Here is a 12,183-nt window from a genome sequence, read left to right on the forward strand (position 1 = left end):
GGGGACCAGCATGGTCACAGACATATTTTATCCTGCCTTTCAGCACTGTGAGATTCACTAAACTACTGAACAAGGAAGTTTTACACCTCTGATGTATAATGAGACAATTTGTGGACAGATCTAAAAAGCCTCAAAGTATAAAACCAGTCATTATTGGATTACCCAACCTATGATCATTTTGAGTGAATATTTCCATAAAGGATGCATGAAGTAAGGCTTAGGGTTCAGTCTGCTCTCCACACTGGGAAATAGAAAAGAAGTTAAAGATGGAAAACGTGACTTCGATATTCATGGTGATGATGAGGGATGAACCCAGGGCACCGTTTGCCCTCAACAGACATCTCCATTATGAAGCATGAGGAAGACATTTCTTTAGCAGTTTAGCAGGAGGAGGCACACACCCAGCTGCCGATGACTGAACGTGCACAGCCAGGGGTGTTGGGACCATGTGTCCCACTTCCAGAATGAGAATTTCCCCTTCCACCCAGGAGATGGCACTACGGCACTCACACAAAAAGCATCACTTCAGCCTTACCAAAAACCTGTTTTCCCTAAAGTTGTATATGGAGATGTATTTTGGGGAGAAAACCTGCAAACTTTGCATTGACTGGGTTGTGATGGCACCAACTGAGTGTCCTAAGAGGAAATATGTTTCTGACTCTCTGTGGATGCTACCACTTGTACTAGAAGTCCTTCTCATGGCTCCAGTGAGTTTCCCATCAGAGAAATGGTGGATCACAGCAGCCTCCATCCAGGAATGTTCCTTTGTTTTGGACACAGGGCAGCACCAAATGCTTTGAAGAAATATGCCTCGGGTCAACCATAGCAATAACAAGGCAACAAGGTCCTAGAAAGCATCTCCTAATCTCCACCAGCCACATTCTGACTCATGCCCAACTTGTTTCTCCCTGTTGTTTTGGGGTTTTCCTCTTGGACTTTGTTACTAGTGTAAAACCTGGTGCATTCCTTTTTGAATCCTGTTGAGGTCATGGCTGGTGTCATCTGGTGCTGTGAGCCCAGGTTGTGCAGAAAAAGGACTGAGAACTAATGGTGTTGAGGTAATGCCAGTATTAGCTAAAGCTTCTCACCTCTTTTTGATCCCAGTGCTCTTCGATGTTAACCCTGTGTCACTCAGGTGAAGAGAATCCATCCACGGAAGGACCAGGGAAATAGAGAAGCTGATTTTCTGTCACCTGGATATATTTGCATGCAGTCTGAATGTCCCCTGTTACAACACAGAAGTGACTCCCTGGGGCAGCATGAGAGCCCTTTTGTGTGTTTGAACTGCCATGGGACCATCACCATTTCCATTAGCAGGGAGTTGGGAAGGGCAAAAAAAGCATTAACAGCAATCACTGCCATGGTAGACATGTTGGGATGGGGCAATGAGGACTGAAGAAACAAATGTTTGGAAGAAAATAAATGTAATTCTGGGAAAAGAAATGGCAGGAGACAAGGATAGAACAGGCTGGATCCTGGGCAGGGACTGAAATGTGTGACAGCAGGTTTCCAAAGCCATGTCTCCAAGCCTGGTCTCCAAAAGTGAGAAGTGCCTAAACAAGCATTGCTGCCAGAAAACCCAGGAAGGACATTTATCTTCAATGTCAGCAGCTTCCTTCCTTCTCCCTGGCACACAGTTAAGGACCACTTTAGCAAACCCAGCATCCATCTGCCGGACTGATTATCCTCATTAGTGCTCCTGACGGGGTGTAGCACAACTGTATATTCTCATTCAGACATTTGTTTCCACAGTGGTTGCCCATTTCGTTTAGCATTTAGCAACGTGCTTTTTCCTAGTGGTTTCACCTTGTATATGTGCTCTGAGCTTTCGTCTAGACACAGCCCCAGTCAGTGTAACAAAACGATACAGGGGAGCAGCACAGAAATCAGCTGGAGGAGCCTGTCTGAACCACTGGGATGCAGGATAAAGATGCTTTTTTGTAAGAGAAAACTATCAGTAAGGCCATGGGATTAATTCCAAGTGGTGCAAAAGTACGTCTTACCATTGAGAACATCTCTAGTCTCATGGTCTCATTCCCCAAAGTCGTCAAACTGTCTCCTCAGGGGTCTCTGATGTAAGCAAGTATTTTCCCCTGTATTTTAAGTTAAAGGTAGTTTCATTGTTTCTGCCCTCCAAAATTGGCACTAGTCCACTATACTTAACTCCAGTGGAAATTCTTTATGTCACCCTCAGGATCCATGAGCTGTGGTCACCAATGGCCCAGGCCAGAGCAGCTTTGCAGAAATACTGGACCCTTCTACTTCCCTGTAGCATCTGTTTGGAGCTTGGCCTTGCCACACATCATTTTGCTAAATCCCCCAGTGCTTCTCTTCCCATGGGGAAACACAGCCATGCATGTGACTTTCCTAAGGTTCTACAGCAAGTGAATTGGTAAAATTTGCCATAAGTGGTGATGAGCTGAAACACCTGCGGAGTGTAAGGAAGCAGGAGAGGTGATTCCCTTACATGATGAACTCCTTGAGGCAGGGACCAGCGTGCTGCTGTGTCTGCATAGTCCCTGTCACCAGCAGGTCCAGGGATGCTTGATAATACTGTAAAATAAGTTATTTGCTGTCTTTAATATTGATATTTTAGCTCATGCTTATCCCTCAATACTGCAAGGATGTCCATTAAAAGGAATGCCTTTCAAGAGTCAGGGAGAGGTTTCTCTACACCATCTACTCCAGGACAATTCTGGCATCAATTTAGAAGACCCAAAGTCAGGTCGCTAAAGCCACAGCAAAAGGGCTGTCAGCCCTTCCCGGGTCTGGGATCGGCGGCTCTCCATTGCCATCTTGAGGCTGGGAGCCGCCTTGCTCCTTTCAGAAATCCTAGAAATCTCCAAAATTGACATGGCAAACTCAATTCCAGCTTGCCGAGCATTAGCGGAAATTGATGGCCAAACCCTGCAAAAAGGTGTTTAATACAAATGAGGGGAAGGAGTTCTGCAAGGCTGGCACTCAACCGCCCTGGATAACATGGATATTTTTCACCCCCTGAGTGCACAAGGATTTAGAGAGTAAATTAACACAAGCAATGCTGTTTAAACACAATACTTCTTGCTGAGAGACAAAGTTTACCATCAAGTTTTCTTTAAAGTACATAAATTGAAACTGCCTAAGTGGACTTGGCTCTGTAGCCCACACTGTTCCCCCAAAATAGTCTTTTTCTGACAATGATAAAAGCTGAGGTTCTTGGGAGATTTTAATGATAATTTGCACTTAAAGAGGTCTTTGCCATACGTTTCACATCTGACAGACATGGTTTGGAAGAGAGGAGGTTTCCAGGCTTTCAGGGTCTTGGATGAGCAATATTACAGGCAGCTTGGAGGGCCAAAGAGCTGTAACCACAGAACAACATAGGTAACACGTACTAAAAGAAACCAGAAAACCATGGAATAATGTAGGTGTCATGGTCCAGCAGGGCCAGCTTAGATGAGGCTGCTCAGACCCAGTCTTATCAGCCAGTGAACATCTTCATGCCATTCCCCTCCCTCTTCTGTACCCAGACAGTGTTTCACCACCCTCATGGTGAAAAATATTCTCCCACTAATTAGATCTGATTGGATAACCACTTTCTAGGAGCCCAGAAAATTGTAGAATCATAGAATTGCTTGGGTTGGAACAGGCCTTTGAAGGTCATCTAGCCCAGCCCTCCTGCAATGAGCAGGGACAAATGCTGCTACCCAGAAGAACATTCCAGCAGCGAAGCTCTTACCATTTTATCTCAGGTCTCATGGTATTTTGTACCAGCCCCTACGACTGAATATACTTTTTCCCACTGCCTCAGGCCCTGAAATCCCAAGTCTCAGGGCCAAAATGGGTAATCCTGGTACTTACCATGGTCATCTTAGCACCATTCAGGGCATCGCGGCGTGCATCGCGGTCTCCATCGCATGTCCTTCCCAGACAGCATCCACGGACAAGGGATTGGAGTGGACCAGTCCAGCTTCTTCAAGAAAACATTGTAGCTGTCTGCATACTCAGATACCCAGCGGCCCCTGCAGAAAACACAGAGAAGGGGAGAAGGAGAGAAGCTCCATCCTCTGCTTCTTGCACCAGGACAAGGAACCTGCTTCCCCTTCTGCAACATTTGACCTCCCAGCCAGGAGACTGTGTAGAGCAAACAAAACCACATCCAGTTGGCATTGGGGAGAGAGGGAACAGCCTGTCTCCATCAGGAATGGCACAGATGCTGCGACACACACGGCTGTCACCAGGATCTATCTCCCACCTGGATCAACCATTACACAGGCTCGGTCTCCAGCCCACATATAATTCCAGGATCACAGATCAAAATCTTCAATGCAGAGCTGAAATATATGTGTGTTAGGGGAAGGTGGGGGGCATGAGGCAGCAGGGAGGAATTGCCTTTCAGTGAGAAATGAGAACTCAGGAGCCGTTTATGCCTGTTTGGTTCATAGTGTGCAGATGAGTCATGTTGCAAACAGCTCCTGCCTTGTTTGATTTGAGAGAGCCCTTTCCCAGGGGAAGCCTGGGCATGGAAATGATGAGACATGCCTCCTGCCCCAGCTCCACAGAGATCTCAGCACCTTCTTTCCAGAGGGATGAGGTTGTCCCAGTAGTTGTCTCCCCACCCTTATCAACCCAACTGCAAAGCTTTTCAAGAAAAGGCTAAGCAGGTTTTGAGAATGGATTTGTCCCTGAGGGAATTCCTTTGGGCTGATTTCATGACACGAACAGGGAGAAATACACTTGAGAAACACCGTCCATATCCAACCAGCTCCAAAACCTCCCTGCCCTACTCTTACCCTGTCTCCAACTCCCACCATCCACCCTCTCCTCCCCAGCCCACTTCTGCCTTACTGGTTGAAGCGGCCGTCTGCAGGGAAAATGGGAGAAGGCCTCGTCTGCTCTGTGTATAATCCACCGTGGACTCCTGTCCGGCGTGGGAAATCCAGCTGGTAGGTACTTCTCCAGTCAGGTACAGAGCAGTCTAGCGAAAGAGAGTCCAAATAATTTAAAGACTTTTCTTTTGGGATCTCTGTCTCCTGTATCACGCAGTCTGAGTGTTCCCCCTTCTGAGCTCCATCGGCGTTTGTGCTTCCAGTGCTCCTGCTGGAGCCACCACAATGAAGGGATTAGCCAAGAGAAAATGCAAAAATTGCTTCCCTGGTATAGATAAGGTCTTTTAGATGAGATTATCCAGCCCTTATTTTCCATAGCCTTTTATGTGTGAGGGAAGCCACACAAAGCAGACCTGGAAACGGTATCTTGTGCTCTTCCCATCTGGACATTGACTTGTCACCTGGTATATATTTTCCCCACTTGCCTAGATTTTCTTTTCCATCATGCCATTAAGCAGAAACTAAACAAGGGAAGATATTCATGGCCCACTTAACCCCTAAGTGAGGACCATCACATCTGTTATGCTATCATCTTCCCCAAAAATCCCTGTGGGATTGATGGTTTGAAGGGGCGCCATCTCCTATCCAACCCTTCCACAGATGTCTCATCTGTATGTTAAGAGCTTGATGTGTGTCTTGATCGAGTATATCTGCCTGTGGATAAACATCTCACAGTGTCTCATTCACAACAAAGCAGGGTTGCCCATTGCAGACATTTCAGATTTTCTGTGTGTTTTAAAAATGACACATTTCTATAATGAGTCATTAGTAGAGTAATTTAGTTGTTTTCACTGAGGCTGAGGTTACAGGTATCTCACACGTGCATGACCATGTCAGGCTGTTAATGTAGCCTGGGTGGTTGCAGCAGCAGTTCTTGTGCTGGGACATTATTTCCAGGGAGACCACATTGAGCAGGGCTGTGCTCCATGGGGTGGCCCATATGGAAACTGGGATGAAAGAAAAATCATTTACAACACTCCAGCCTCTTCTAGAAGATAAATGTTTTTCCCTGCCTTGCTTCTCCCCATTGATGAGCAGGTGGTTATGTGGGCTCTGTGGACTCTTACTGCGCCAGTCACCTTCCCTTCACCTTCCTCAGTCTCACATTAAATTAAAAAACCCAAAGCCAGGTTGAAGGCCACCAGTCATTCACAAGGGGCAGCTGCCAGAACCTCCATCCACTGACCTTCCATCACAACAGATGAGCCCAGGATCTTGTTTTTGTATTGATCAGCATTGTCCAGCCTTTCCCGGTACAAATCCCGGGTGAATTGCACATAGGAGACCAAGCCTGGGGACGCTTTTTCCCTGTGCAGCATCGTCCCTGAGACATTGGAGGAGAAGAAGATGCATTAGTCAGTAATCACCATCAGTCACTTACCCAAATCCTACCCTTGGGTGGGAGCAAGTAAACAACCAGAGCAAGTTGGAGTCTCAGCTGGCATAAATCAGGGGAGACCCAGTCAGCTCAGCAGAGTTTTGCTGAGGTGCATCAATTTTGCATTGATCTGGTTCATGACGCAAGTAGGGGAAGGATTTATGTTGATGCAAAGCAAGTGGAAGGAGCCATGATGTCTCCACATTGCTTGGGAGGGCAGGAGGTCTGTGTATGAAAGGGAAAGGTTTGTAGGAAGTCCTGCACTGCTGGGATACACAGGGGCAGAGCAGGAAGGGAAAACCCCTCAGGAGTTTTGTCATTAGCACAAGACAGCTTCAGATGGGCTCGGCAAGGAGATGCTCAAAGCCCTCAGATGCTAAGTGGAGCCTAAATGGACTGCCCTATTGGACAACTGACTGTCCATGTGGAGATATATCCATATGAGCTGCTTGTCAGAATCTCCTTCTAGTGAGTGGAGAGACAGAAAGCCTCCTGGGGCCTACTTCAACTCATCTTCAGGGTGGCATTTAAGCTACAGGAGATGGCTGTGCCTTTGCTCCCCACTGATTGTGAAAGGATCCAGACACAGACATCCCACTCTGGGAGAGGTCAGCTCAGGGAATAGAGAAGACATCCCTGTCCATGTCTTCTGTTTGCTCCTGAAGCATTCCTGAGCAATGCTGCCCTCTTCCCTCTCAAGCTGGAGCTTTCCTGTCTTCCCATCAGCATTTTAATCCTTGCAAGCAAGCTGTTAAGAGGCGTGGTTGAGGGCTGGCTACCAGCCCCTCTGCTGCATTTGCTGTCAGACAGATACCCCTAACAGAAGGGGCTTGAACTACCCAAATCCCCCGTGCTCAACCCCAGAGTCCTTTTGCCTCCCTGCATTTCTGTTCATGATCTGCAACGTGGGATTAACTGCATCTCCCTCTGTCTCAACAGAGCTGTGAAGATAAAACCCTTAAGAGACTCTGCCTTGCTAGCAGGGGCTCTTCATGCACTGAGATGTTTCCAAGACGCCAGCTCACTGCAATCTGTGCTTTGAGCTGGCCTGGGAGATGCATTTGTGGTGACAGGGTGCTGTGCCCATGCTGCTAATCCTCGCCAGGCTCAGCCCAGCACCGACACACCATCGGGATGCTGCCATCCACGTGTGTGCAGCCAGCACGGACCATGGGCTGGTGGGGCTGGCATAGGCCCACATAGACAGACCCTCAGGTGGCTGGATGTGGTCAGTCAGCTATCTGAGAGTGGCTGGCGCCAGCACTGGGGGTTACCTTCTGTTTCGGCTGCCTGAGCAGGAGGTGGGAGATCCCGGCAACAACAAAGCAGCCCTTCCTGTGGCTCAGCGAGGATCTCCAGTTTCCCTGACCGGCCCGGTGTCGCTCGGACGGGAGGCTCGGACTTGGGTAGGTAGCACCTTGGTACGTAGCCATCTGAAGTAGGATGGTATGAAGTTATCTGCAGGAAAAAAAGCCCCATGTGAACGGAGAGGCAGCGACTGGGAAGGGCAGCTGCTAAAGCACCATCACTACCTGTGCACCACTCACTACCTGTGCACAGCAAAGCCTGGGCTTTGGTGGAGTCAGTATCCCTGAGGATACAACAGCCACAGGGCAGATCCATAACTGTCATTGAAAGTGCAGGGACAGCTTCCCCTGTCTGTCTGTCTGTCTTACAGCTTGGGACTCTGCTGGCCAGTAGGAGGGAGGGAGGGAGCCACAGCACAAGCAGTGGTTTGATGGTGGGAGAGAGTCATGTCAGGGAAAGGCTAAAGGGGTTGCTGGTGTGGCTGATCTGGAGGAGCTGCTGCCTCCAGCCTCTCCAGCTGCAACTGGATCTCCAGATGCTTCTTTCTAGGGGCTCGGGGAGGGACTCTCCTGCTATGAGCTCTGCCATGCTGCTGGGGCCAGCAAGAATCATCTTCACAGGTGGTTGTTGGGTCTCTGTGGGTTTTGTTTTGTTGTTTTGAGTCTCCAAGGTCCTCAGGGCTCTCCCAAAGGTGATTTCTCCTTCATCATGCTGACAGTAGGGCAGGTGGAGGCTGCAGAGCTACAGGAACTGTATCTGGGGCCTTCCCTCACTGAGGATGCCCAGAGCTCCTCACGGGGCACCTCCAGAGGCACAGGAGACTCCAGGAGCCCATGGTGCAGGTGGTTCACCAGCCAGTGCTTTCTTCCTTAACCCAAGGAGTTCTCCACCTTTCCCTTGGGAGCAGGTCACTGCCCAAAATTTCACATCACACTTGTTTTATCCACTTAAAAAAAGAACAAATCCTATCAGGGCCAAGAGGGAAACCTGGGCCTCCCAAGTACCTCATCATCATGCTCCCCAGTGGGAGAGCTTTCCTCAGCAGGGCTTGGGAACTAATAAGGAGCCAAAGGGAGTTGCAATCCAAGAGAATCAGATATAGCTCCCTGCTTTCTTATCTCCCAAACTACATCACGACCTCCGCAGCAAGTGTGGAGCCTTTAGAAAATAAAATTAATATTTTTTCTTAAATAAATTAAATAAATAAGGGAAAAGAAAAAAAAAAAGGAAGAAACTGAGATGCATGGCTTGGAAACTGTGCTCCAGCAGGCAGGGGTTAAACCCTGCCCTCCCAGCCAGGGTCTGGGCTCCTGGAAGTGGAGCAGCCACCTAAGGCTGGGGCTGCCCGGGAAGCCCTCGCCAGCCCGGAGAACAGCGGGAGCCCCGAGCAGGACCGCTAATGAAGGTTCCTGGCAGCGGGAGCGCTCCCCGGGGCAGGAGGAGGGGAGAGGGGAGGAGAGGGGAAGAGAGGAGAGGGCTCCCCAGGCTGCTGCCCAGGCAAGGATGGTAGCGGTGGCCGCAGACAGCCCCTCTGCCCCGGCGGGCACCTTCACACAATGATTTCTCTGTTGCTGTCCCCCCTTTTCCTCCCCAGTCTCAACTTTTTTTTTTTTTCCTCTCTCGTGAGCGTATGAGCCCAAAGCACTTTAGCAACCGAACATGCCCCCCACCACTTCTCCGCAGTGGCCCAGTGCAAACCGCAGCTGTCCCCACCGGGCTGCCACAAGCAATTAAGCCAGGGCAGGCGGAGCGAGGCAAATCAGATTAAATAGCTCAGGGGGTCGCTCGCACTGCAAGGAGATTAGAGAAAAAACAACCTCAGCTTCCCCGCAGAAGTCTTCTCAGGCCCGTGTCAGGGCAAGGAGCCATCTCCATCCCAAACGCAATCCCCCTCCTCAAGGCGGTACCGGGATGGGTCTGATCCTGACGCACTCCATCAGCCCCACGGGGAGCAAGAGGAGTCCAAGGCTTAGGCACCGGTTCAGCAAACAGTCGTTAGTGCCCTGACTTAATGAGCGTAATTAGCATCACTCCCCACGAACAGCTTTACCGGAGGGTGAGAGGGGGATTTCCCGCAGAAGGGATGGGGGCACAAGCCAAGGGCATTTGGGCGTGACGGGACCTGCTGGTGGGTCACAGTGGTGGGGACCAAAGCAGATCCTGCCAGTGCAGGCAGCACCCATGCCCGCTGCCCCCCTGGCACCATCCCAGTCCCCAACTGTCCTGTAGCCACGAGAGGGGAGTTGACAGCAATGGGCTAAGGAGACAAGCAAGGAAAAGACCACGGTACCGGTACGTTCTCCTGGTTGGGTGGCTCGTAGGTGTTGTGCCAGCAAAAGTCTTTCTGGTACATACTCTTGTACATGTCCAGTGCTGCAGGCAGCTAAAAGTGAGAGAAGGCAAACACAAAGAAACACTAAGTCTCAGAGGAAGCCTTCAAAAGCAATGATACAAACCCAAAATGCTCCCTCATAGCTCAGGAGAGGATAAGCTGCTCTTCTGGGCACAGCCTCTGTCCCGCGGGCCACCTGAGGCAACAGAGGCAACTCCTTGCTCAGTTAAGCCCCAAGTAGGGTGGCCAGGAAGGTCCTATCCTCTTTTGGCAATGGTTTCTGGGGCTCTTCTTGTCCCAGGCAGTCCCTTGCAACAAACACCTTCCTTCTGCCTCTCTCAAGCTTCCTCTGACTGCCTGGATGGCCCCAGGTAGAGCATTAATATAAAGCTGCTGAAATACTTTGATCAGCTGCTGAGGTCCAGTGTCTCTCAAGTTAAATCAGCACATGCTTCCATCTTCTATTTCAGTAACATTTCCTATGTGGTTACCCCATATTTAAAGTGCTGGCTAATGTCAATACTCATTCTGCAAAGTGACTGGAGAAACCACGGAGGAAAACTCTGCCAGGGGATATGAGGCCAGTGACACCTGCCCTAGCCCTGAAAATCCCTGCAGTGCAAACTTCTGGAGACTGGGAGAGGATTTGAGGGAGAAAGCACTAGCTCTGTCTCCTCCCTCAGCATGCACCATGAGCACTGTCAGAGCCAGGAAAGCTGGTGAGATGAGCTTTCAGGCTGGTCCAAGAGCTGTTTTCATACTAAAGCATTAGATGTGATAACTTGTCAGTGCATGGCAAGGGCTGGGGGAGATGAGCTCTAATTGAAGGTGTTACTGTGATCTCCACTGCTACACAGACACATTCACCACACAGGTGTGGCTTGGCCAGCCAAGGCAGGGTCTGCATTCCCATTTCCCTGTGATTAAAAGGAATCCCTACTAATAATAATCCCCTACTAATAAATCCACTGGCACACAGCACCTTAGGGAGGGCTCCTTACACCTTGCCTTGCTAGTCATCTACTTTTATATTCTATGATTCTATATTTTATATTTTATATTCTCAGTATTTTTTTCCTAACATTTCTCTCTTTCCCCCCTCTGGGCTTCCCAGACCAGTGTCTGCCTTTGGCCAGGACCCAGGATCCCATTGTCACCAGTTCCTATTATCTTCCCAGACCAGCAGACCCAGCAAACCCATTACTCAAACACCACTGAGGATGAGAGTCCTGTGCATACTTCACCTTCCATCGCCTTGCATTCTTCATCAGGTCCATGGTGAACCAGGAACCTGCACCAGAAAAGTCACTCAGTTAAAAACCAGCAAACCAGATCCACTCCTCCCTCCCACAATGAGGGATAGGGGACCTGGAGGTCTGAAGCTGGCTACTGGCAGGAGGAAGGGGGTTCAGCTGGGGCCGTAAGACCCCTGGGCACCTCAAATTGGCAAGAGTGTGACTGACTTCATTCAAGTTCAGCAAAGCAAAATTTACCCAACCAGGACGTACGGAGATGGACACCTCAGGGGACGCAGCCTGCTGGAACCCAGAAGGGATGAGATGGAGGCATCCCACCACCAGCAGCCCCAGAGCCACCCAGAGGGTGAACAGGTGTGACCTCCTGGGACAGGGTATGTCTGGGATGGGATCCACCAATGCCTGTGTGGCCACGGGGTTTCCAGGGTCAAGGGAAAACTCTGTCCCATTGTGACACAACTGTAATTCAGAACCCTGGAGGCCTTGGAGGGGGGGAGGAGTAGCCTGGAGGAACACCAGATCAGATCCACAAAGCAGTATTTACTCTTTAAAAAATGTCAGGCCTTGACCAGGTTTGGATGCATTTCATCAAAGGACTAATCTTGCCAAATTTTAGATGTCCACAAGGACAACATCTCCCTCTGAGCTGATCCTTCCTGACTCCCTGGCTCATTTAGCCCAGCTCATGTGACCAGCGTAGGTACAGAGTCGGGGCTGAAACAAACTGCTTTCTCAGAAAGCCTGTGTTTGGTGAGCTGAATCTCCTCCAGGACTCCAATTTCTGTACCTACACGAGCCTGGCTATCAGTTCAGAAATGAGATTCTCTGCCACTACAGTGATGCAAATAGTAGTAGATGCTGGTGATGAGCCAGAAAGATGAGATCTCAGCTCCAGGATCCTCCACAGAGGAGAGCCAGTCACGGACCTGTGTTCACAGGCGCCACTGGAAAGAGCTGAATTCCAAGAGTTATTTCTCTTTGCACACTGTCAGGCACCAGCGTGCAACTGGAACTCAAGGATGTTAACGCTCTGGTAAGGGT

At 49.6% G+C, this 12,183-nt stretch overlaps 1 protein-coding gene across 4 annotated transcripts; it reads right to left on the reverse strand.

Moving 5' to 3' along the window:
• Nucleotides 1-3,182: 3,182 nt before the first annotated feature.
• On the reverse strand, nucleotides 3,183-11,572 carry LOC113958691. Of its 4 annotated transcripts, none has more exons than XM_027667176.1 (9): nucleotides 11,504-11,572; nucleotides 11,255-11,421; nucleotides 11,131-11,177; nucleotides 9,845-9,937; nucleotides 7,521-7,704; nucleotides 6,055-6,192; nucleotides 4,828-4,957; nucleotides 3,841-4,001; nucleotides 3,183-3,341 (listed from the first exon to the last, which is right to left on the reverse strand). In XM_027667176.1, exons 3-8 carry the CDS (start codon nucleotides 11,161-11,163, stop codon nucleotides 3,851-3,853), a joined length of 729 nt encoding a protein of 242 aa, XP_027522977.1. In that variant the 5' UTR covers nucleotides 11,164-11,177; nucleotides 11,255-11,421; nucleotides 11,504-11,572; the 3' UTR covers nucleotides 3,183-3,341; nucleotides 3,841-3,850. The 4 variants fall into 4 exon arrangements, with proteins under 4 accessions (XP_027522977.1, XP_027522978.1, XP_027522975.1 ...); XM_027667177.1 differs by having other exon boundaries at nucleotides 11,380-11,421; nucleotides 11,504-11,528; XM_027667174.1 differs by having other exon boundaries at nucleotides 11,255-11,570.
• Between the last annotated feature and the right edge of the window lie 611 nt (nucleotides 11,573-12,183).

This window comes from Corapipo altera, unplaced genomic scaffold (genome assembly GCF_003945725.1).
Source record: "Corapipo altera isolate COAL_440 unplaced genomic scaffold, ASM394572v1 230, whole genome shotgun sequence".
Classification (NCBI taxonomy): domain Eukaryota; kingdom Metazoa; phylum Chordata; class Aves; order Passeriformes; family Pipridae; genus Corapipo; species Corapipo altera.